At 44.4% G+C, this 24,580-nt stretch overlaps 1 protein-coding gene across 2 annotated transcripts in view; it reads right to left on the bottom strand.

The window, feature by feature from the left end:
* Positions 1–253: 253 nt before the first annotated feature.
* LOC144488616 (pleckstrin homology domain-containing family A member 3-like) overlaps positions 254–24,580 on the bottom strand; it is a 30,707-nt gene continuing 6,380 nt past the window's right edge. Inside the window, exons 2-8 of one of the 2 annotated variants that reach the window (XM_078206679.1) lie at positions 23,008–23,124; positions 21,132–21,287; positions 18,714–18,850; positions 9,093–9,251; positions 8,328–8,371; positions 6,990–7,153; positions 254–3,811 (exon numbers count right to left, since the gene is read on the bottom strand). In XM_078206679.1, coding sequence (XP_078062805.1) covers positions 6,991–7,153; positions 8,328–8,371; positions 9,093–9,251; positions 18,714–18,850; positions 21,132–21,287; positions 23,008–23,124 — 776 coding nt within the window. In that variant the 3' untranslated portion in view covers positions 254–3,811; position 6,990. The remainder of the gene's footprint in view (positions 3,812–6,989; positions 7,154–8,327; positions 8,372–9,092; positions 9,252–18,713; positions 18,851–21,131; positions 21,288–23,007; positions 23,125–24,580) is intronic. The other variant, XM_078206678.1, reaches the window with a different exon arrangement.

The raw sequence follows: 24,580 nt of genomic DNA, 5'->3' as shown, positions 1-24,580 counted from the left end.
ACCATCTCATACTTTTCTTGCATCCTCAGGGAGGACAATGACTTCAGGAATTTGGTTCCTTCAAATGTTACAAAAGGTGTTGCTACATTGTTCATTTTTACCTTCATTTTGACAAAGTTAATATTGCTGAGCAGTGTGGTGCTGGCATTAAAACAGTCAACAGAAATAAACTGGTTCAGTACACAAAATACTGCCTACATTCCAATTTGAGCTTCTCCTTAAACCAAACTAAGTTGGTCTCTTTGTTTAAGAAAAAAAAAAAGTCCATTCTTTGCTGGAACACATTTATTTGAAAGGTGACACTTTGTCACCAATCAACACCCCCCCAACCTTTTCAAAAGTAGATTTGTTGTGATTGCTTCAACTAATTTGAAATCTAATATATTGAACAGGAAGTGATGGATGGGACTTTTGGGAGTAGCCACATTCGATACATCGTTTCCCTCTCCAGTTTTCATACAACTGAATAATATTCGACAGACCCCCTGAGAAAATGGTACGCTTTCAGTGTCCGTTCAGAAATCAAAGTCGGGTTTTATTGGCACATTCGGAAACAAGCAATCCAAGGCCTCTGCCAGGATTCAATTCATTTTCAAAACTAATTTTGGGCCAGGCTCATCCAGAAAGGATGTGGTGTTGCTAAAGGAGTGCAGTCCAAATGGGGAGATGACACAAAAGTGGAGATCAGCCAGGACTTTATTGAATGGTGGAACAGGCTCAATATTGCCAACTTCTTATGAGGAGACACGGTCCAACTTGAAAATACAAGCAATGATACACACTGCTGTTAAAATTCTGTCATGATGTGGAGATGCTGGCGTTGGGACTGGGGTAAACACAGTAAGAAGTCTAACAACACCAGGTTAAAGTCCAACAGGTTTATTTCCAACAGGAGAACTCCCACCCACCTGACGAAGGAACAGCCTGTTCCGAAAGCGAGTGGCTTTTGCTACCAAATAAACCTGTTGGACTTTAACCTGGTGTTGTTAGACTTACTAAAATTCTTTGTACCAGTGCTTTTAATGGGAAATCCATTTTAACCAACTTAGAGTCAAATTAAGAAATGCATCTCAGATGCAGTTTCTCTCATGTGGTCAAAAGATTCAAAAAGGGGACACTGCAACTCCTGAAGAGCCTTTTGAACATTTATTTTTAAAAGAAAGAATCTCCACAAAGCCAAGTTGATTTTTACATCATAAGTAGCTAGTAAAAACAGAAACTACACTACATTAAATCAAAAGAACGGCTTGCTTCATATGTGCTTGATCACCCTACATGCAGGCTGGTAAATCTAATTTCTTTAAAATTTGAATTTTGATAGTGAACAAAGACTATAATCACCAGCTGAGGAAGTCAGACTGGAGGTCATTAATTAAAAAGAAAAAAAGAGAGAGAGAGAGGGGGAAGAGCACGCGCGCGAGCGAGTGACAGGAAAGCAGTTCAGACAAATTATTTTGCTCAGGTGGTGGTGTTCTCTTAAGTATGGAATTCCTTATTACTGGAAGCATCTTGGAAAGGAAAACCGGAGGAAGTTGCAGGGGGGGGGGGGGGGGGGGGTTGGAACAAGACAGTGGAATTAGAGCTAGCACTGCTACTATGGGCAGAATGGCCATGCTGTAAACTTCAATGGTCTGTTCAAGTAGTCTGGACAGGAAATTATCGATTGCTTTCTCCCACGTTAAATAAATTAGAGTACAATTCCAAAATACTCTGGATTCTTCAGAGTGAACCATTTTCATTTGGGTTTCTGTTTTAATAACCTTGCACCATCACTGTCAAATATGTATATATTATATACACACACACACGTGTGTAAATAAAATTACGCTTCAGAGAATGAAGTCAGTATCTTTCATTTACACAAGATGTGTTACGTATACATTCAAACCTGTTCACATTCCTATGGTAACAAAGAAATAAAAGTAACAAAAAATATAGCAAGATATTAGTTTATAATTTCGTACCTCAAGAGAGCTCGTGCAACTCAACTGACCTGAGAGAAAGGTTAAATAAGGAACAAAGATGACAACATAACTGCAACATAAGTTAGAGCAATTGGATGTGTGGTAAGGAAAGTCAAATATCAATGTAACTTAAGGTCCTAGATTTAGTCTCGAAAATGTTAAAATGAGTGTCTACTAACGATAAACTATGAGAAACAACTAATCCTTCCTTAATCTCGGTTTTAAATCCATTTTGGCTAACTTGCAATTTGTTTTGGAAAAATATAGAGCCTAATCAGGGAGTGGCTAATTTATGAACACTTCACAAGTAGTTTGACCTTGCATCTCCAGCTGAAAGCAATGTTAGTGTAAGAGAATACTGGCAACAGATTCTATTATGATGGGGGAATGGCACAGAACCTGGTTTTGGCTGATGTAAACTGAACTCAAAATGACCACTGGAGGAATAGGAGGACGGGGAGTCAAGCAACAAATCGTAGCAGTGTGTTTCAATCAGTATCAACTTGAAACCATTGACTATATCATCTGGGTCTTGTAGCGCAGTGGGCAACATCTCTGCCTCCGAGCCAGAAGCTCTGGGTTCAAGTCCCACCCCAGGACTTGGTAGCTAAGGAAAGTGCGTTCATAATGCAGCCAAACAGGTGGAGTGTCAACCTGCAGATCCTTCCAAACACACCAGTGGCTGGCAGTAAGAGTGGGAGAGATTTCTGGTCAACCATGCAATAGAAAGAAAGTTGGAACTTCTACCATCATGATCCATAGCCCCAGAGGACAACATTAATGTAAAAGTGCGCGTTACCACAACAACTCTGACTCCAAGTCTGTAACATACCACTACGCCATGACCACAATTCCCTTTTTAAATAATCATCACAGGTTAAGTTTGGCAGTTAGGATGACTAAGTCTTCAATCCAATCTATGGGCTGGACATGGCGGCTGGGGAGATGTCATATGAGTGGTAGAGATGGTATTTATGGAACTATGCAACTACAAATGCAAGTATTTTTGGTGTCACCATTACTTAAATAGCATGACAGCTACCTTGAGCACAGTAATTTAGGCAAATGAGATTAAAATTACCCATCGTAAATGCGGCAGAGACAGTTTGCATCACAGCAAGTGTAATTTCAGTGGCAAGTGAGGTTACTTAACATGGCAGGAGAAGATTGGCAGTCCCCGTACATTCCAAATTCAACTGTGGAGCGTGGCATATTAGTGTAAATACCCCAAAGCTCCACACTTAGTTTTCATTTGCTTTTGAAAGTTATTCGGTTCCCATTGTTGATGTTTGAAATAGTTCCATGGACAATAGTCACAATTTGCTGAGGGAGTGTTGTATTAATTTACAAAAAGAGGTATTGCTTCTTGCACGGGGGGGGCAAAATAGATTGCGGTGTTGCTCCCCATAGAGAATGCTCTCCCCCTACTGCTTCATTAGATGAACAGGACTCGGGGTTCGAGCCAAGTATAAAACAAGGATGGTAATTCTGTTAGGGATGTGCCTTAAAAAAAAAATCAAACCCGCACTCCACACTATCCTGCTCAATACTCAGTGTCATTCCAACCAAATACTAGTGTGTGAGTGGAGAACCCAACACTAAAGATTAGTGAATTACCAGCATCGTCTGTATTGCAAGTTTCCATTCCTTGATCATTTCACAGGAGATCTGTTTGGATGATTTTCTGATGGCAAGGTGGAAGGAGTTTCTTTTCTTTTTCTTTGCTTCCTCCTCTGGTGAAGAGGAGATGTCCATTTCCTGTGTGCCGGGGAGGGCACTATTTTCCCGACAACATTATTCACCATTGGCACTCCTGGCAGATTCATTTTGGGGAGGCGGTAGTGAATCTGTGAAGTTTGAAACCAAATTAGTCAAGTAATTTCCAGCCCAAACCACCCCACTCCAGAGGTATCAGATTCCAAAGCTATATCCAGGAGATAATATAAGACGTGTTTCTCCTTGTTGGACCAACACAGGTAACTGCACCAATTTACTCGAGCTACAGCACATGAAGGAGGGCGAGGAGGTAGAGAACAGCTTCTGCACAGACCAAGTGGTATTTGCACCTCTGTTGTGGAAATAGAGGCAATAATTGCACACAGCAGAAGAGGGAGAAAAATGGGACAATGGACAGGGCTGCTGATCTTCATAGAATCCCTACAGTGCAGAAGCTACTCTGCAGATGGGCAAGATACTCTGGGCCGACTGGTCTCTTCTGCACTGTAGGGATTCTATGAGGATCAGCCGCCCCACTGAGTATCTTAGTCAAGCCCTCTCCCCCTCTCTATGCCTGTAACCCCACATATTTACTATGGCTAATCCACCGAACCTGTACATTTTTGGACTGCAGGAGGAAACCAGAGCAGCCGGAGGAAACCCATGCAGACACGGAGAACTCCACACAGACAGCCCCAAGGCTGGAATTGAACCCAGGTCCCTGGAGCAGTGAGGCAGCAGTGCTAACCACTGTGCCCCTTCTGCTGTGCGTGGGAACCAGCTGTTGTAACACCAGCACTCGACAGAAACAGCAGCTTTTTTGCACTTGCTAATGCAGTATTACTTGTCCACTTCACACCAAGGGAAAGTTCAGTGCAGGTTGGCTGAAGAACAGAGGTGAGTATACCTCTCAGGGGTCAAGTTGCCTAAGCAGCGAAGAAAGAAATTCTGTTCTTGTCCTTGCATATGCTTATGGTATACCTCAGATAGACACAAATACACCGACACTTCACCACCTTGCCTTTGGGCTGGGGTGTGCAGAATTGAATAATTCCCCTGGCTTTGTCTGCAATCTTTCCATCAGTCAAATTCCAACATGATTCCTGGAGCAGCAAAAGCAAAAGGCTCTGGATATACACAAAATAAACTGTCAGTGACTGCTCAGGGCAGAGACACAGTTTCAACTGTCAGCACTCAAAAATTGTTCTGAATACTTGTCCAGCGAGCCCAACAGCTCTCAGGCTGCAGGATTTGCAATTGGGCCTGTGTTCTGGTGAGCAGCTAGCTAACAAAATGAAGGATATTGATAAGTGACACCAAACCCAATCTTCTAGGCAGCAGGACAGCAGACTAGGTGGGGAATTCAATATCGCAATGTCCAGCATTAAATACTTCAACCCCCTGCCCAGTTCAACATTCTGTTCACACATTTTGCAATCGGTGACACAAGATTAAGTTGTAGTACCATCTTGCACATTATTCTTTCACGGGATGTGGGCATCACTGGCTTAACTAGCATTTATTGCCCATCCCGAATTGCCCTCGAGAAGGTGGTAATGAACTGCTCTTTGTTCTTGAACTGTAGCAATTGATTAAGGTAGGTACACCCACAGTGCTGTTGACCCAGCGATGGTGAAGTATTGGCAATATATTTCCAAGTCAGGATGGTGAGCGACTTGGAAAGGAACTTGCAGGTGGTAGTGCTCCCAAGTATCTGCTGCTCGTCTTTCTAGATGGTAGAGGTCATGGGCTTGGAAGGTCCTGTCAAAAATGACTCGTTGAGTTCCTGCAGTACATGTTGTACACACTGGTGCTGTGTGTCGGTGGTGGATTCTTAAGGTGGTGGACTGCTTTGTCCTGGATGGTGTCAAGCTTCGAATGTTGTAGGAACTGCACTCATCCAGGCAAGTGGAGAGGATTGCCTTGTCGATTGTGAGAAGTTTTGGGAAGTCAGGTGGTGATTTAAAGAATTCCCAGCCTCTGACCTGCTCTTGTGGCCACAGTATTTATATGGCTGGTCCAGTTCAGTTTCTGGACAATGGTCACCTCTGGGAGTCAGGACTCAAATGAGTGAGTAGCAGAACAAAACAGGATGTTTGTCAAACACAAACTCATCCCCAGTCATCAACCGATTCAAGAACAGCTTCTTCCCTGCTGCCATCAGATTTTTGAATGGACCTACCATATATTAAGCTGATCTTTCTCTACACCCTAGCTCTGACTGAGGAAGGAGGGGAATCAGGATATTGAATGCGATGATCAGCCATGATCAAAATGAATGGCAGAGCAGGCTCGATGGGGCCAACTCCTGCTTCTAGTTTCTATTCTGCACCCTCTTCCCTATGAACGGTATGTTTTGCCTGTATCGCACACAAACAATACTTTTCACTGTATCCCAATAATAAATCAAATCAACACCCACACTATTTTGGCAGCACACAACTGCTTCACTTCTCGGTCAGATAATGGAGAAAGAAAAAAAGGATTTGACCTGAAATTCAAGACCAAAGTTACACATTAAGCAGATACATCTGTAAAAAAGTTGTTCAGAGCAGTGTTTCTCTAACTGGGGTCCACCAGATAGACCTGTCATTTACCTGATGGCATCAGGTGAATTTAGCCTTGTTCCAGAGAAGGGAGTTCTTCAGATCTCTCAGCGAACTCAAAAGGGTGCCAAAATACAATTCAATTCACCATCTTGCTCTCATGCCCACGTGTCTGCCCTCAGCCTACTACATTTCTCCAGTGAAGCCCAACGCAAACTGGAGGAACAGCACTTCATCTTCAGATTCAGCACTTTACAGCCTTCTGGATTTAACATGGAATTCAACTTGAACTCTCTCCTCCATTTTGATCACAAGCCACTATTAACAGTTGCTTTAGTCCTTAACACTACCATTAACATTCCCTTTGTCTTGTGTTCATGGATCCCTGACCTCTTTTGCTCTACCCTCTCCACAACAGTATGAAACTCATTTCAGTTCTGAAGAGTCTAAACATTAACTCTTTCTCTCCCCAGATGTTGCAAGACCTGCTGGGTTTTTCCAGCATTTTCTGTTTTGTTAATGCCACATACAAGTTCACCAAGGTATTCTAGAGTTTGCAATTTCCAATCCATTTTAAAAAGGGGCCCTTTCACCAAAAAAAATGGTTTGGAAATGACCAGTTGGACAGCAGCACTTGAACCTGAAGTGTGTTAGACTGTTCTTTCACACCATGTCCCCTGCTTCAATTACTGAACGATCATCGTTGGCTGACCTTTTGTGGGTTACACAAGCAAAGGACATGTTTTGCTGGGACAAGCTGCACATTACTTACTTTCTGGCTGCACCAGGCAATTGTTTTCTGGAGTCTTGCTTTCCATGGGTGGTTTTGTCCACCTGCTGGCTCGATGGGTTACCATTTCCTCCAGATTTCTCATTACTGTAACGGAACCCTTCTGCGGCTGGTCCAGATTGTTCATTTCTACACTCCTGCAGCCAAAGAGCGAAGAATTAATAAAAGGCAGCTCGGAGCAGAGTAGGCCATTCAGCCCCTCAAGCCTTCTTCACATTCAATAAGATCGTGGCTGATTTGATTGTGGCGTCAGCTCCTTTGCTGTCTGCCTCCCATCACCCTCACTGATCAAAAATCTGTCTCAGCCCTAAATAAATTTCAATGGCCCCAGCCTCCAGCGCTTTGAGGAAGAGAATGCCACAGAGTAAAGACCCTCAGAACAAAAAAATTCTCATCTCCATCTAAAAAGGGTGAGACACTTTATTTTAAAACAGCGTCCCCTAGTTCTAGTTTCCCCAACAAGAGGAAACTATCCTCTGGGTACCCACCCTATCAAGTCCCCTCAGGATCTTGTATGTTTTAATAAGGTCACCTCTCATTATTCAAAACTCCAATTAGTATCAGCCCAACCCTTCTTCACAAGATGAGCATTTCATCCCAAGAATGAGTGAACCTTCTCAGAGCTTCTTCCAATACAATTAGAGTAAGATTCACTATCCAAGGCTGTAACAGTCTTAGGTAACAGTAATTTACAATTGATATATACCAATTGAGTGACGTTTAGGAGAAAGAGTCTCTGCACTAATAATTTTCTGTAATACAAAAGGATGGGGAAAACCATCTACTTCTTTTTGAGGGCATCAAAAATGGACTTTAGTGCTCTTTAGATAGTTGCACCCCAACTCAATTTTTTAAAAAAAAATGATATAACTCTTGGAATGTCCCTCGAGAAGGTGGTGGTGACCTGCCTTCTTGAACCGCTGCAGTCCATGTGGTGTAGGTACATCCCCAGTGTTGTTAGAGAGAGGGAGTTCTAGGATTTTGACCCAGTGACAGTAAAGGAACAAAGGTATAGTTCCAAAACAGGATGGCGAGTTGCTTGGAGGGGAACCTGTAGCTGGTGGCGTTCCCAGGTATTTGCTGCCCTTGTCCTCTAGTAAAGGCCATGAGTTTTGGGAAGGTGCTGTCTAAGGAGCCTCGGCGAGTTGCTGCAGTGTAGGTGGGCACACTGCTGCCACTGTGCGCTGGTGATGGAGAGAGAGAGTGTGTTTAAGGGAGGAATGGGGTGCCAATCAAGCAGGTAATTGTACCACTTCTTTGCTCTAACCACTCATTTAAAAAGGGAAGGCAGTGAGCAGACAAGACACCTACCTGTCAGGTGAAACCACACCACTGTGACTGACCGAACGTTTCACCTGGAAATTTAAAGAACAAATGTAAAAAGTCAAGATCCGAAATTCTGAAAGCACAACTCTTTGCCCTGAGGTTTTAGATTATGTAGGTGAGTGCACCCATTATACCTCCAATAATATTGCAGTTTCTTTTAAACATGCAGCTCAACTGGACAAATGAAAGTTTTAGCATCAATTGCATGAAGTTTCATTCCAATTAAATTGCAAGTTTATACAATCCAAAATACAGCGTTCACTGAGTGAAGGCAGAAGCTAGAGTCAGTCTTTCTTTCAAGACACAAATTCCCTTTTCCCCACACAGGTAAAAACCGGTTCTTAGATATACTTTAGAATAATGCCCTAACCTTTCCCCAGTTAGTAACATCTGCTCTCACTTACACTGCGATTGCGACAGGATTGCAACATTAACATAAAAGGGTGGTACTGTGTACACAGTAGATTTGTAACTACCAGTCAGACAGTCCTGATGCTTCAGATTAGAAAAGGTGATGGCCTTCCTGCTATTAAATTAGGTTGTGTAGCGGCACTAATAAACAGCAGACTTGTGACATACTTTGGAGGGTGGGGAGGGGGGGGGGGGGCGGCAGGTACCGGCCCAAAGAAGAGGGAGGGTTAAATGATACCCAACACATCACAGGACTGTCCAAAACCTGCCCTTGCCTCAACCAGGGAACCTGCTACAGCGATGAAAATAAAAATGGATATATTTCAAATCACAGCTTACCCTGTGAAGGGGTGTGGAGGTAACATGAGCAACTGGGGACTCTGGGGGTGAAAGTAGCTCCGGGGATATCTTCACACTTGCTATCTTCATACAGTCCTCCAGGGTATTTATAAAGGTATTGCATGTGGCTTTAAGTAACGACGAAGCCTCATTCATTTTCTGAAAGAAAGGCACACACTTATCGATGAATACGCACAGGAGCACAATTTTTGTTACACTCAAAATACAGAAGGCAGCCATATTCCCCAGAGATACCGCAGCTAATCACAGAGTGAAAGTATCAACTGAGATTCATATGCTAATTAATTGGTTCATTAGGAACACACCTTTCCCAAAATTAATAACTCAATGACTCACAACTCCACCAGTTGTGTCTCACCTCTTTGGGACCTAGTCCAAATTGTCACTCCCAATGTGCAAACTCTGCCACCAAGCTTCAAGCAGCTATTCGACTGCAGGTGGCCTCACAGCACAAGGCTGATCAGCTCTCATCTGGTGTCCACCTACCAGTGCACATCTTTGAATAATCAGAAACAGGGATCAAAATTTGTGGACCTTCCCTTGCCACATGGCTCAGCTGCATGTCAAATGCTGCACTGCCCCACCCTGAGGAAAGTACCACGCAGCCCAATTTAACCTGCACACCTGGAGCAGGAGAAAAAATGATGATGCGACATGGGATCTCGAGCAGAATTCAGTTGCAATCGACTTCAGAAGTAATTCGAGCAAGATTGATTCAAAGACATGTTTTAAGCAATGTTTCGATGTTAATTCAAAGGTGCGGGTGGACATCTAGTGGCAGCAAAAGGAATTTCCCAAACACTTGCAGCTGAAGCCACAATAACTGCATTAACAAATAGGAGAGCAGAAAATGGATCAGTAGTAGCATTTCAGGATTGTTTACTATTATCCACTAGATTAAATAAAATCATTGACTACACAGAAATAAAAATAAAATAATCAGGGCTTAAAGTTACTTTGTGGCCTCTAGCACACAGCTATTTTAAAAAGTTGCAGCGCATTTATAAAACATTACTTTAGCATTAAGAATAACCAACATCTCTGTTTTGGAGAGTAGATATTTTTTAACTTTAATTTTGAGGGATCTGGGCCAGCATTTGCTGTCCATGTTGGTTGCGACTAAGGAATGATTGTGGAAACTGAACAACTGGTTTATTGGATGAATATAGCCAGGTGCAACAATACAAGACTGTCTGTTACCCAGTCCAAGCCATGAGTATTCGGTCTCTCAATTCTTGGTTCTGTGCACCGCACATCATGCGGACAATACCGTTTCTCCAATCCCACAAGGTCCCCGAACACTCCATCTCTAATTGCCCTTGAACTGAGTGGCTCACTCAGCCACCTCAGAGGGCAGTTAAGAGCCAACCATGTTGCTGTGGGTCGGGAGTCACATGTAGGCCAGATCGGGTAAGGGTGGCAGATTTCCTTCCCTAAAAAGGATATTAGCAAACCAGATGAGGTTATGGCAATTGATGATAGTTGTCATGGTCACTATTACTGAGGCTAGTTTTCAATGCCAGATTTATTAATTCAATTTAAAATTCCACCAGCTGCTACAGTGGGAATTGAACCCGTGTCTCCAGAGTATTAGCCTGGATGACCAGTCCAGTGATATTATGACTGACTGTCTCCCTTGTTATGGTTCAGGTCAGAAACTTCAAAAAAGTGTTCTATGAAACCTGCCTGAATCATACGTTTTGCATCTTGAATTTGGCTGGGATAAGTATGAGATGCTTCACTTCAAGTGTGATACAAATGACCCAGTAGGAAACTTTTAACAAAAAAAGTTTATTTAAGAACATAAATAACATATGGCAATACAATTGGCAAGAACTTTTATCAATTATAAACAAGAAGCAAAACTATGTATAACTCTTAATGAAGATCTGTGTTCCAATTAAAACCAAAATCTATTAAACAAAACCCTTTAAAACAAGTTTATCACTGCACAGGCTAAAGCTTTCATAATATTGGAATCCAGTTCCCTGGTTTCAATGCTGATTTCAAATGATCTTGAAAACTCAGAGCAGCTTGGAGTCTTCAAAACAGATTTTTTACTGCAGGATGGCAAACAAGCTGTGCTTTCAGCCACCTAATAAAGCTTTCAAAATAAAAAAAAGAGACAGACTTCTTTCAGCTATGATTCTAACACTGTTGCCAAAACAAAACTAAAAACAACCCTCGTCACATGACTGGCAGTTTGTTTCTATTTCTCCACCCACCAATGACATCACCTAAGGCCAAGAGCTGCAGAGATGATTTTCTTAAAAATCTCTTAAAAGGGACGCTAATGTCACACCCTTCAGACTGTATCACGGTGGGAGGGAAGGGGAAAGCAGCAATGCATCAGCATTCAGGATGGGGTGGTTAAAGGAGCACATTTTAGTCACATTATCTCCCCTTGTTCACGTGTATATTGGGGCAGCACAGTGGTTAGCACTGCTGCCTCACAGCACCAGGGACCCGGGTTCGATTCCCAGCCCGGGTCACTGTGGAGTTTGCACATTCTCCCCACGTCCGCATGGGTTTCCTCCGGGTGCTCTGGTTTCCTCCCACAGTACAAAGATGTGCGAGTTAGGTGGATTGGCTGTGCTAACTTGCCCCTTAGTGTCAGGGGGAGCTAGGTGGGATTGTGGTTAGTGCAAATTCGATGGGCCAAATAGCCTCCTTCTGCACTGTAGGATTCTATGCTATATTATTTTTTGAAATCAAAACATTTAAAAAGGTGGGGGTGCTCATGAGCGTGGGAGTGGCTGTGTTTTTGCAAGCTCTGCGCTACTCATCTTTTAATCCTCTTTTTTATCCTGGATGCACAACCTGTAATGAGTCCATCCTATATAATCTGTGCAAATGTTGGTGGAAAAAGCTGATTAACTTTTTTGACTGTGGGGAGCCGAATTAAGCGAATTATTGTTTGTGTGATGCAGTCAGAACCAACTTGGTTGGGGCCCAGTTCACCAAACTGATGTTGCTGGTGACCAGGTCCATGATCAGGTGGTGCTGTTGGCAACAAGGTGAAAACTGCTTTTAGCAGTGAAAATGTGGATGTATTCTGCTCCCCAGCGCAGATCGAGTATTCACCATGATGAAATGCGAGATATCCTGTGGAGAAGGAATGATGCAGAGACGATGGTCCTTAGAGAGGGAGGTTTCCTTGGTGAAAGACCACCTTCGATCCTTGGAAGCCCTGCTGCATGGTGTCGAACATCCATGAAGTAGGGTTTCCAAGGATCAAGATTCCCAGTAAGATTCCTGGCCGATTTTGAGGGCTGGCTGCCACGCTCTCACAATCTCAATTGGAGGGCTGGTCAGAGTCCCAGATGTTCCTCGGCGACCTGGTCGTGGCTTCGGTATTTTCTGGCTCTGTGGATGGCTTGTGGTCTTGCGGTTCATCATTGCTCCTGGATTCCCTTCTGATTATGTGATGTTGTCTTTTGTGTCCTTGCTGCTGGCTCTTCCTCTGGTCTGCCCCAACGGTGGGAAGGGGTGGGGGGGGGGGGGCGCGCTGTGTTCTCTGGCTGGGAGCCCTCTCCTTTGTCAGGGACCGCTCCAAGTGGGTTGTGTCTTGGGAGTCATTGATACATATTTGGTTGGTTTTTTTTGTGCGCTGCGTTGTAATCCTTGTATTTGCATGGAAGGAGTATGTTCTTTTGCAGTACCCTTTGCTTTAGTTATAGAAAAGATGAGTAGAACCACAGCAGGGTGGGGGTTGGATGCATAGACGTAGAGGTGGTTGGTGCAAGGGTGGGAGTTTGTGGTGGAGCATGCTTGATAGGTTGCCAAGTTTGAGTAGTTGTTCCCTGGAAGGGGGTGCACTATAGTGCCATCTTTCCTTGCCTTACCCTGTTGTTCTGATTCCCCACACACTTTTTTCCGGTGTCCTTTCAATATCCGTACAGGAGAAGGCACTGACCATAATGGCAGTGATTGTGATCTGATTCTTTGAATTATTTAGCATGGCCAGTCAACCTAGCCTGCACAGTTTGACTATCTTGCCATCAGCTCATTTATTAGGCCCGAATTCCTTACAGTGGTGCAACTTGTGTGTTAGTTTGCAGCAATTTTGTTCCTGAACACAGTCCAGAGAATGCAATTTCAAGCAGCAGGTTAAGAACTTCAATTCAGTTTTAAAAAGGCACCAGAGTGAAAAGCTGACCCAAGGAAAAATGACCACGAAACCATCAAAATCAAAATTTGAAAAAAAGCTTCACAGATGTCATTTTCAGGAAGGAAGCCTGCCATTACCCAGTCTGGGCAGAGTGTACCTTCAATCCCAATGGCAATGTGGTCCAGCAAGCAACTCACTCACATGGAGCCTCTGCAATGTTAATAAAACTGACAGACCACATAGCACTTAATTTTCCATTTATTTGTTATGGAATGTGGGCGTCGCTGGCTGGGGGGGGGGGGGGGCAGCATTTATTTTCCAGCCCAGAGGGCATTTAAGAGTCAACCGCATCACTGTGGCTCTGGAGTCACATGTAGGCCAGACCAGGTAAGGATGGCAGATTTCCTTCCCTAAAGGGACATTAGTGAACCAGACGGGTTTTTACAATTAAACAATAGTTTCATGGTCATCAGTAGATTTTATTCAATTCAAAAGATTTCACTACGCTATCATCTCCCCCGTTAAAGGTGGACTTGTTCAGGGAGGGAACGGTGTTGGCAGTTTGAGAATTGCAGCTTCTGATCACTGCCCAGCAACATGGCTTTGCACGGAGGAAATGATTAAACATGATACCCACATAGTTGAACTGTTTCTGGAACACGCAGCCTTGACTAATTGTAGGCTTATGCGGACCCGAATTCATGACAGATGAAAACTGTTCTTAAATTAAAATTGATGCGGCACGTTCTGGTTTCCTTTCCCCAACCTCACAGCAGCTTTAGTCAGTGTGGATTTACTCTCAGATAGTGAAGCACCAGACTGCTTAAACTGGAGCAGTGCTATTTACACAGTAACCTAGGTCGGCATATATTACTATTTCCTGGTTTCCAGATCAATTCAGCAGTGCCTTCCGCCACTCACAGGCAATAACAATGTCAAACCTATATCCCACAATCATCTCCGGTTTCAAAAGCAAAAGGGAATGCGTTGAAAATAATGTTCAAGTAGACTAAAGACTATTAGCTCAACCTCCTGCATGTATACCACTCTTCTAATGTAGCACAATACTTCATGTGCCCACCCCAGCATCTCCACGTCAAAATAATTAAAAGCTTGGCTAAAGAGACAGACTTTAAAAAGGAGCATGTCATCAGGGGGAATGACAATATAGGAAGGTGGAGAGAATCCCAATGTTCAAACTCTTAGCAGCTGAAGGCACAGCCACTAACAGATTAAAATTAGGAATGCGCAGGAGACCATTATTAGAGGAGTGCAAATATCTTGGAGGGTTGTGGGGCTGGAGGAGATACAGAGGTAGGGAGGGTTGAGGCTCCAGAGGGATTTGAAAACAAGGATGAGAATTTCATTTGAGGAAAGCGAGGTATTGTCAGATTGGGAGCAAATGGAGGTCAGAGAGCACACGGGACTGCTTAGTATTTAAAATCTCTGCGACCAGCCTGAACAAGTACACTTCACTGACTTCATTACTAAGTGTGTCAGAGACAGTGTGCCAAAAAAGCAAATCCACGGATGAACAGGGATATCCACTGCCTGCTGAAATCCAGGTCTGAGGCGTTCAAGTCAGGTGACCCTGACCTATACAAGAAAGTAATAGCAAATACCATTAGCTTTCGGAGTGCTACTCCTTCGTCAGATGAGCAGCGCTCCAAAAGCTAATGGTATTTGCTACCAAATAAACCTGTTGGACTTTAACCTGTTGTTAAAACTCTTACTGTGTTTACCCCAGTCCAACGCCGGCATCTCCACATCATGACTATACAAGAAAGCCAGATACGATCTACGATCATTCAAAGATGCCAAAAGACAATACTGGACCAAGCTAGAGTCCCAGGCTAGCCACACAGAACCCCGATTATGGCAAGGTCTGCAAGACATAACAGGCTACAAGATGAAGGTATGTAAAATCGCAGGCTCCAAAGCACCCCTTCCTGATGAGCTCAATGCATTCTATGCTCGTTTTTGAGCAAGGAGGCAGCGAGAGCATGCCCTCCACCCCGGAAGCCTTGAACGAACCTGTATGAGGTCACCATTGCTGACATCAGAGCAACCTTCTTGAAGGTCAACCCAGGGAAAGCGACTGGTCTGGATGGGGTACCCGGACGAGCACTCAGATCCTGTGCAGATCAGCTGGCGGGGGTATTCACATACATCTTCAACCTCTCTTTACACCAATCTGGAGGTCCCCATCTGCTTCAAGATGACGACAATCATCCCGGTACCAAAGAAAAGCTAGGCAGCGTTGCCTTAATGACTATTGTCCGATGGCTCTGACATCCATCATTGAAGTGCTTTGAAAGGTTAGTCATGGCACGAATCACTTCTGCCGTCCCAGATTGCCTGGATCCACAGTTTGCCTATCGCCGCAACAGGTCCACAGCATCCCTGGCCCTGCATTCAAACTGGAACACCTATATAACAAAGACACCCATGTCAGACTCCTATTTATTTATCGACTGCAGCTCAGCCTTCAACATTATTCCTGCAAAGCTCATCTCCAAACTCCATGGCCTGGGACTCAGCTCCTCCCTCTGACTAGATCCTAAACTTCCTAACCCAAAGACCACAGTCAGTAAGGATAGGCAACACCTCCTCCACGATCATCCTCAACACTGGTGCCCCACAAGGCTGTGTTCTCAGCCCCTTACTATACTCCTTATACACCTATGTCTGTGTGGCCAAATTCTCCTCCAACTCGACTTTCAAGTTTGCTGATGACACCGTCGCAGTGGGTTGGGTCGGATCTCAAACAATGACGAGACAGAGTGTAGGAATGAGATAGAGAATCTGGTGAACTGGTGCGATGGCAATAATCTCTCCCTCAATGTCAACAAAACAAAAGGAGATAGTCATCGACTGCAGGAAGGGTAGTAGAGAACATGCCCCTGTCTACATCAATGGGGATGAAGTAGAAATAGTTGACAGCTTCAAGTTTTTAGGTGTCCAGATTACCAACAACCTGTCCTGGTCCCCCCATGCCGACACTATAGTTAAGAAAGCCCACCAATGCCTCTACTTTCTCAGAAGACTAAGGAAATTTGGCACGTCAGCTCCGACTCTCACCAACTTTTACAGATGCACCATAGAAAGCATTCTTTCTGGTTGTATCACAGCTTGGTGTGGCTCCTGCTCTGCCCAAGACCGCAAGGAACTACAAAGGGTCATGAATGAAGCCCAGTCCATCACTCAAACCAGTCTACCATCCATTAATACTGTCTACACTTCTTGTTGCCTTGGAAAAGCAGCCAGCATAATCAAGGACCCCATGCACCCCAGACATACTCTCTTCCACCTTCTTCCGTCGGGAAAAGTCTGAGGACACATACCAACCGACTCGAGAACAGCTTCTTCACTGTTGCCATCAGACTTTTGAATGGACCTACCTCATATTAAGTTGATCTTTCTCTACACCTTAGCTGTGACTGTAACACTACATTCTGCACTCTCCCCTTTCCTTCTCTATGTACGGTATGCTTTGTCTGTATCGTGCACAAGAAACAATACTTTTCACTGTATACTAATACATGTGACAATAATAAATCAAATCAATCTCCCAACATTAATACACAGGAATCAGTTGCCTTCAGATTTCCCCAACGCACATGATGCACAAGATCCAAACCTCCCACAGCTCAAATTACCACATCCAATTGCAGGAAACTCTGCTACAGTTCTGGTAGAACTGGAACAACCACATTTCTTTAGTTAAAGAAGTAGCCAAACAATCTCAACAAGGACTCTACGTTTTTTTCTTAATATCCTTCCCCTCAAAGAGCCAACTCTTTGTTCCAGGCTACAGTTTCCCCCTCTGGCTCCTCATCTCAATCCTGGATGTTGTTCGTCCATCGTCATTGATGAGGACCATTAGTCATTAGGAGGCTGGATGCGGTGTGTCCAAAGATGACTGATCAGGCCAATTCGGGCACGGAATGTCCTGGCACATATTGGGCAGACTTGTGTAGGCGCTGTAGTTGTTACGCTGGTGGCTCTGGACTTGCGCAGCTCGCACTTAAGTTGTGCTTCAGCATTGCACCTTGCTTCATAAGCTTGACAACCCTTGTGGATGAGGCAGCGCCAGGTAGGGCGGTTTTGTGCCAGCGTTTCCCAGGTGGTCGTGTCTATGTCAAGCGACTTCAGGGACACACTGGTGTGTCTTTATAATGTTTCTTCTGCCCTCCATGCGAGCGTCTTCCAGTAGAGAGTTCCCCAGAAAGGAGCTGCTTGGGTATGCGCTCGTCCGGCATACGGATGACACGACCTGCCCACCGGGTCTGTGCTCTCATCAGCAGTGTGCGGACTGATGGTAGAAGTTCTCAGTCCTGGATAGTGAATGTTGGAAGGCAGTGCACCCACAAGATCACAAAACAGGCAACGTTTGGATGAAGTACCATTTTAGCCTATGCGACCAGACCTCCATTCCACCATCTCAACATCCAACCCATCTTCAAATGAGTCAGCTGTATTCTGTTCCACTACCCAACCACACCGGCCTTTCCCAAGTGTGGACCACTCTATACGCAAAGCCTCCCCAAGTGGCTCACACAGCAGAAGATTTACAGATGCTAATGGAGGAAATTGTGAAAACTTATGAAAAGGAATGTCAAAAACACAAAGGGTTATGAAGATTGGAAGAAATAATGGTGGGAAGTAGAGGCCAAGATAAAATGGTCAATAGCTGGAACACATTTCACAAGTTAAGAACCTGGTCAGAAGATGGTTACTGCCACCACTTGTCAGCACCTTCCAAACCCACGGCCACAGCCATCTAGAAGGAGGGAACACCACAATCAGCTGCAAATTCCCCTCCACGCCACACAAATCCCGATTTAGAAATATATTGACCATTCCTTCACTGTCGCTGGGTCAAAATCCTGGAATTCCCTCCCCAACAGCACTGTGGGTGTATCTACACCACAGGGACTGCAGCGGTTCAAGGCAGCAGCTCACCACCACCTTCAGGGGCAATAAACGTTGGCCTAGCCTGTGAAGCCCACATCCTGTGAAAGAATACAATTAAAAGAAATCCGGATAGAACAGCAATGGCAAAGAACACATTCTCCAAAACACGAAGAAGTGCCCAGCAGAGGAATGGGTAGCAATCTTAAGGAAAGAATGACCAAGACTGTGATTTGGGAGGTCTTGTTGAACAGGGACTGAAATGTGGACCTTGAGAAAAGCAGACAACCCAAGACTGGTCAGTTGTGAAATGTGGTTCTGGAGAAGAATGGAATGGGTCAGTTGGAGAGAAGATGAGAGCAAATGAAGATGTTTTCCAGATGGTGGAGGGGGAAAAAGACTGTCAAAATAAATTGAATGACCAATCAGGCAGTGGCTTTACAGACTGACCATACAGGAGAAAAGTGGAGGATGTTTAACACCAATCAGAAGTAGTTATCAAATCAAATGCAAGCTCGTTGCCCTGGCCTTGTGCTCATTAGCCACTCAAAATGACAAAGCCCCGGGTACATTACCTCGACATCTGGAGTTGAAGTGGCCTGGACTGGCTGTGCAGACTCCTGGATCTTATATACCTGCTGTATCAGTAAATCACAATAGAGTCGAAGCTCGGACATCTTGGATTTCAAGGAATCCTCAGTCTCATTGATCTCTGCAGATTCAAAACACTTAATGTCACAGAAAAATAAACAGAATGCAAGAAAAAGGCTAGTTATTAAAATATCCCTCAAAAAGATCCACTTAATAGGATGGCTGTTTCAAATAGCTAGCATGAGCCAATGGCTTCCTTTCCTGTGCTAGAAAATTCTGCGATTCATTCAGTCTATTTCTGTGCTGATTGGAGTTATAAAAAAGTTTATACAGAGCATGTTAAGCAAAGGAGTGCAGAGTGACAGAACAGGAGTAGAAACAATCCCTTACAGGCATCCCACGATGTTAGCCTTCCCAGAATACCAGGAAAACGAGGAATGCATCCACAAGCTGAACTTCCAGGAATCGCTGGCAGCAGTTACAAAGCTCATAATGATGTCCTGTCACACTATTGTGAAGCTGGGTGACAGACACAGCTTGTGGCATTAAAAAGACTTGCCCCGTTTTCAACCCCCTCACCGTCCCAAACTAACAGTTGTTGAGTTCCAGCCATCTGGAATCATTTTGATCCCAGGAAATCTCTGCTTCGTCCACTCCCATCACATAAACCTCCAAAGAGCCCACTAACACGTGTGTTCAGAAATTAACTAACTGCTTGCAAAATGTCCGAGCAAACCAGCTGTATAAATCTCCAACAGTGTTCAGCCTGATCATACTCATCAACTTGTAAAGGTTCTCATACAGCCATGTCTTGCTGTTCTTGAAGTGGTTGCCCTTGTGTTGAACACCAGGACTTCAAGCAGGACACATATTTTCTCAGCTCGCCCCATGTTTCTGAAACAGATCTGCCCCCCCCCCCCCAAAACATAAGAGCCATCTTCATTCAAAGTGTCGAGCTCCCTAACGCCTCAGAGCTCTGGCTGGACGGAGAGCACAGTGCCAGGATACCTGTAAGGGGATGGGGATTACAACAATTGGCCTTGGTACCTGTGGATTGGGGCAGGGAAAAAAATTGTCAACATTCGACCCAAAGTGTTCTTAGTCGAAGTGACTGGAACTCGGGGACACAGTTTAAAAAATAGAGTCTCCCATTTAAGACGGAGATGAGGAGAATGTTTTTCTTTCAGAGGGTTGTCTGTGGAATTCTGTTACCTAGGGAGCAGTGAAGGTTGGGTCATTGAATATATTCAAGGCAGAGTTAGATTGACACCCTTATTGATCAAAAATCTAAGGATATAAAAAAGGGACAGACACTAAAAGTAGAGTTGAAGCCACAATCAGATCTCATCGAGGGGCCGAATGGCTTACTCCAACTCCTAATTCACATATTCATTTGTAAATGTGATTCCTTGTAAGTGAAGTGTTTATGTTTACTAGACTCATACCTGGAATTGGCGGGTTGTCTTATGAGGAAAGGTTGAACAGACTTGTATTCACTGGAGTTTAGAATGGCAAGAGGCAACTTGATTGAAACGTACAAGATCCTGAGGGGGCTTGACAGGGTGGATGTAGAGAGGATGTTTCCTTTTGTGGAAGTATCCTGTTTAGACGGAGATGAGGAGAAATGTTTTTCTCAGAGGGTGGCGAGTCTCTGGAACTCTCTTCCTCAAAAGGCAGTGGAAGCAGAGTCTTGGAATACGTTTAAGGCAGAGCTAGATCGATTCTTGATTGACAAGGGGGTGAAAGGTTGTCAGGGATCATCAGGAATGTGGGGTTGAGGTTACAATCTAATCAGTCATGATCTTATTGAATGGTGAAGCAGGCTGGAGGGGCTGAATGGCCTACTCCTGCTCCTAATTCATATATTCATATGAAGTATTTGTGTGATGCTTATGCAGAGATATCCAGTGCACTCCCACGGACGATGATCAGATGCAGGAATTACACAAGAGTTACAGCACAGAAACAGGCCATTCAGCTCAACTAATCAATGCTCCACACAAGCCTCCTTGAACCCTAATTTCTCTTTACATGTATCTGTGCTGGTCACCAACTGTGCCTTGGGGTCAGGGGGTTAGTGTTTTGCACATTCTCACCATTGGAGTAAATTGTTTCCTCCCGAAATCTGTATTGGATGTCTTATTTAATATCAATCGAATATCCAATTTAGGAATCCTGGAAGAGGCGCCAAGCGTTCCTATAGCTTTCTCGCTGGGAATCGGCAAGTTTGGCACAAAGGAGATTCGTACCAGTCAATGCATTTATAAGCCAAGCTATCAGGAGGGTGACAAGAGGAGCATCTCCAGGTGCTTTTTACTGTCATGTATCGCAGAATATCGGAGCAGATGGATCAGTAGCATCGAGAGGGGAAAATAACAGCAAGGATAGAATAAAAGCATTACCTCTTTCTTTCTTGCTCCTGCTGTCAGCCAGGCAGGCTTTGGCACTGCCAAGTGCGACCAACCATTTCTGTCTCTCTGCAGCATTTACGGCCTTGAGGTAGAAGTATTGCTCTCCCGGGATGACCAAGTCCATCCGGGTGAAGTCTGCTGTGTGCACTAGTAAGAATATGTTTTTTTTAAACTTTAATGAGGAGAAAAGGCTCCTTGGTGTATGATCTGTGCCTGTGTCACTCTCAGCAAAAACCAATGGCCATAACGTACTAACAGTAAGACAAGGGCAAGGAAGTCCAACAAATGGCAAACAGGAACACGGGAAAGCATTGTTGAAACAGGAATAGACCATTTAGCTGCACGAGACTGTTGTTATGCCAAGAAAAGATTTGCATTTACATTGCGACATCTAGTGGCTGTGAAAGGCGCCAAGTGCTTTACAGTCATGAAATACTTTAAAAAAGGTAGTCACTGTTACAATGCAGGTAATGCAGCAGCCAGTTTGCGCACAGCAAGATCCCACAAACAGCAATGCAATAATGACCCAGATAATCTGTTTTGCTGCAATGTTGATTGGAGGGATTGATATTGGCCAGGAGAACTCCTCTGCTCTTCATCAAAATAGTGCCCAGTGATTGTTTACATCCACTCAAGTAGGCAGATGGAGCCTCGGCTGTAAAATTTCATCCGAAAGACGGCACCCATTACAGTGCAGCACTCCCTCAGTTCTGCACCAGAGCGTCACCCTTGATCTCTGGGCTCAGTGCCCTGGAATGGGACTTAAACCCAAAACCTCATGACCCAGAGACAGGAATGGCACCAACTGAGCAACAGGTGATACACAATTAGATCATGGCAGACCTGGTTCCCAAACTCTGCTCCATACTCGCTTGATACCTTTGGCAAGCAAATATCTCCAATTTAAAACTATCAATTGAGCTCATGTTTGCTGCTTTTTGTTAGGAGAGTTCCCCACTTCTATTACTCTGTGAAGAAGTGTTTCCTAACTTATTGGCCTGGCTTGGATTTGAAGGTTATGCCCCTTTGTCTTGAACTCTCCCACACTGGCGTCTCAGCAGCTTTGTTCCAGACGTCATGTCTTTGTATTCTAAACTACCTTCATGTAAAATAATTGCACTGGGGAAATACGAAAATACATTTCTGAGTCACCTTTACCTGCCAATGGACCCAGGTACTGCCAGTATTTTATTTTAAAATCCTCATTGTATTTGATTCCCTGAGTCATCCTGATTAACATGTAGCAATCCCTCCCTAATGTTCCTGTGTAAGCAGACCAGTTCACACTGGTCAGACCAGAACTGCACCCTCCCAGGCATATCAGTGAGGAAGCATTAACCTTTGGCACAACTCCAAACATTTTATATTAGCTTTTTTCCCCCCCTACTTACTCTTCCATGGAATGTTGGCGCAACTGGATGGGCCAGCTTTTATTGCCCATTGCGAACTGCCTTTGAACTGAATGGCTTGCTAGGCCATTTCAGAGGGTAGTTAAGAGGCAACCACATTGCTGTGGCTCTGGAGTGCAGGCCAAACCAGGCAAGGACAGCAGATTTCCTTCCCTAAAGTTAACCAGATGGGTTTTTGCAGCAATTGATAGTTGTCATAGTCACCATTGCTGAGACTAGCTTTTAATTCCAGATTTATTAATTGAATTTAAATTCCACCAGCTGCCAGGGATTTGAACCCAGGTCTTCAGAACAGAGATTAATAGTCCAATGTGCCACCATCTCCCCTAAAGACTAAAAGCACTAAGGATGGACATCATTCCGGACATGGCTGTACCAAACCGCGGGGGTGCTTCCCAGAAGGGTCCCACATCAATCTTCAGCAACTCCAAACGCAACAGCTGCCTTCGCTTTCCTACCTTTTATCTCGCACACGGCCATTTTGATGCTCCCTTTACTTCCTTTGCCAACATCTTCCTGTGAATCGTAGTATGACAATACAGTGCCATCCAACACAAAATACCGTGGCTGCCAACCTGCCAAATGAAAGATTGGGACGATAGATAAATAACAAAACAGGAGATTAAAAGGAGCACTGCCAACTCCCATTGTTCAGGGCACCACGCAAGCAAACATCTTGAATTCCTTCCTGCCTGCTCAAAAATCAGAGAAACTGTTCATCTCCAGAAACACTTATTCCCCTCCCCAGGGCCAAATCAATGTATTGTGTATCCACATAAATGGCAACTGCTGCTTCATAGAATCCTACAGTGCAGAAAGAGGCCCATCGAGTCTGTACCAACCACAATCCCACCCAGGCCCTATCCACATATCCCTACATATCTACCCTCTAACCTATGCATCCCAGGACACTAAGGGGCAATTTAGCATGGCCAATCAACCTAACCCGCACATCTTTGGACTGTGGGAGGAAACCGGAGGAAACCCATGCAGACACAGGGGAGAATGTGCAAACTCCACACAGACAGCGACCCGAGCCGGGATTCGAACCCAGGTCCCTGGAGTTGTGAAGCAGCAGTGCTAACGTGCCGCCCATTTTACACTCCAGTCAAGATCAGAGCCCTACATTCCCACCCTGTAATGCAGATTCAGTTACCTCAGAGCCAACCTCAGACACATTGCAAAGCTCAGCTTAGTTTCTGAATCTAAAATCCAAATGAAGCTTTGCAAATTTGTAAACTTGTCTTAAACCAAAAGAAGCCAAAATCCTTCAACTTATACAAGTAACACTTGAAACCAAAGAACACAACCCAGAAACAAATCGAGTTAGGGTGTGGACAAAGGCATTTTGTTCCGGTATGATTTGAAGCTTAGGAGCACTGGGCTCCACCTATGTATATTGGAGTGCCTAGCAGTGGCAGATGGTATTTAACCCTGGTAAGTGTGAACACTTTGGAAGAAGAAACAAGATGGAAGGCTCAGAGGGATCGGGGGTTAATTATTCACAGATCCCTCAAGTCAGCAGAGCAGGTGAATAGGATAGTTAAGGCGGCATTTGGGACACTTGCTTTTATCAGTCGTGGTATAGAGTACAAGAGCAAGGAGGTAATGTTGGAGCTGTACAGAGCATTGGTTAGGCCACAGCTGGAGTACTGTGTGCAGTTCTGGTCACCTCACTATAGGGAGGATGTGACAACACTAGAGTGGGTACAGGGAAGGTTCACCAGGACATTGCCTGAGATAGAGTATTTGAGCTATAAGGAGAGACTGGATAGGCTTGGATTGTTTTCTCTAGAGCAGAGAAGGCCGAGGGGGGGACATTATTGAGGTGTATAAGATTATGAGGGGTATAGACAGGGTGCGTCAGGAGCAGCTGTTCCCCTTAGTTGAATGGTCATCACAAGGGGGCATAGTTTTAGGGTTAGGGGTGGGAGATTAAGAGGACATTTGAGAAAAAACATTTTTACACTCAGATGGTGGGAATCTGGAATGCACTGCCTGGGAAGGTAGTGGAGGCCGGAAACCTTACAA

Source organism: Mustelus asterias, unplaced genomic scaffold (assembly GCF_964213995.1).
Source record: "Mustelus asterias unplaced genomic scaffold, sMusAst1.hap1.1 HAP1_SCAFFOLD_1713, whole genome shotgun sequence".
Lineage (NCBI taxonomy): Eukaryota > Metazoa > Chordata > Chondrichthyes > Carcharhiniformes > Triakidae > Mustelus > Mustelus asterias.
Note: the sequence above shows the minus strand (reverse complement) of the source record. Positions and strands in the feature narration are given on the sequence as shown.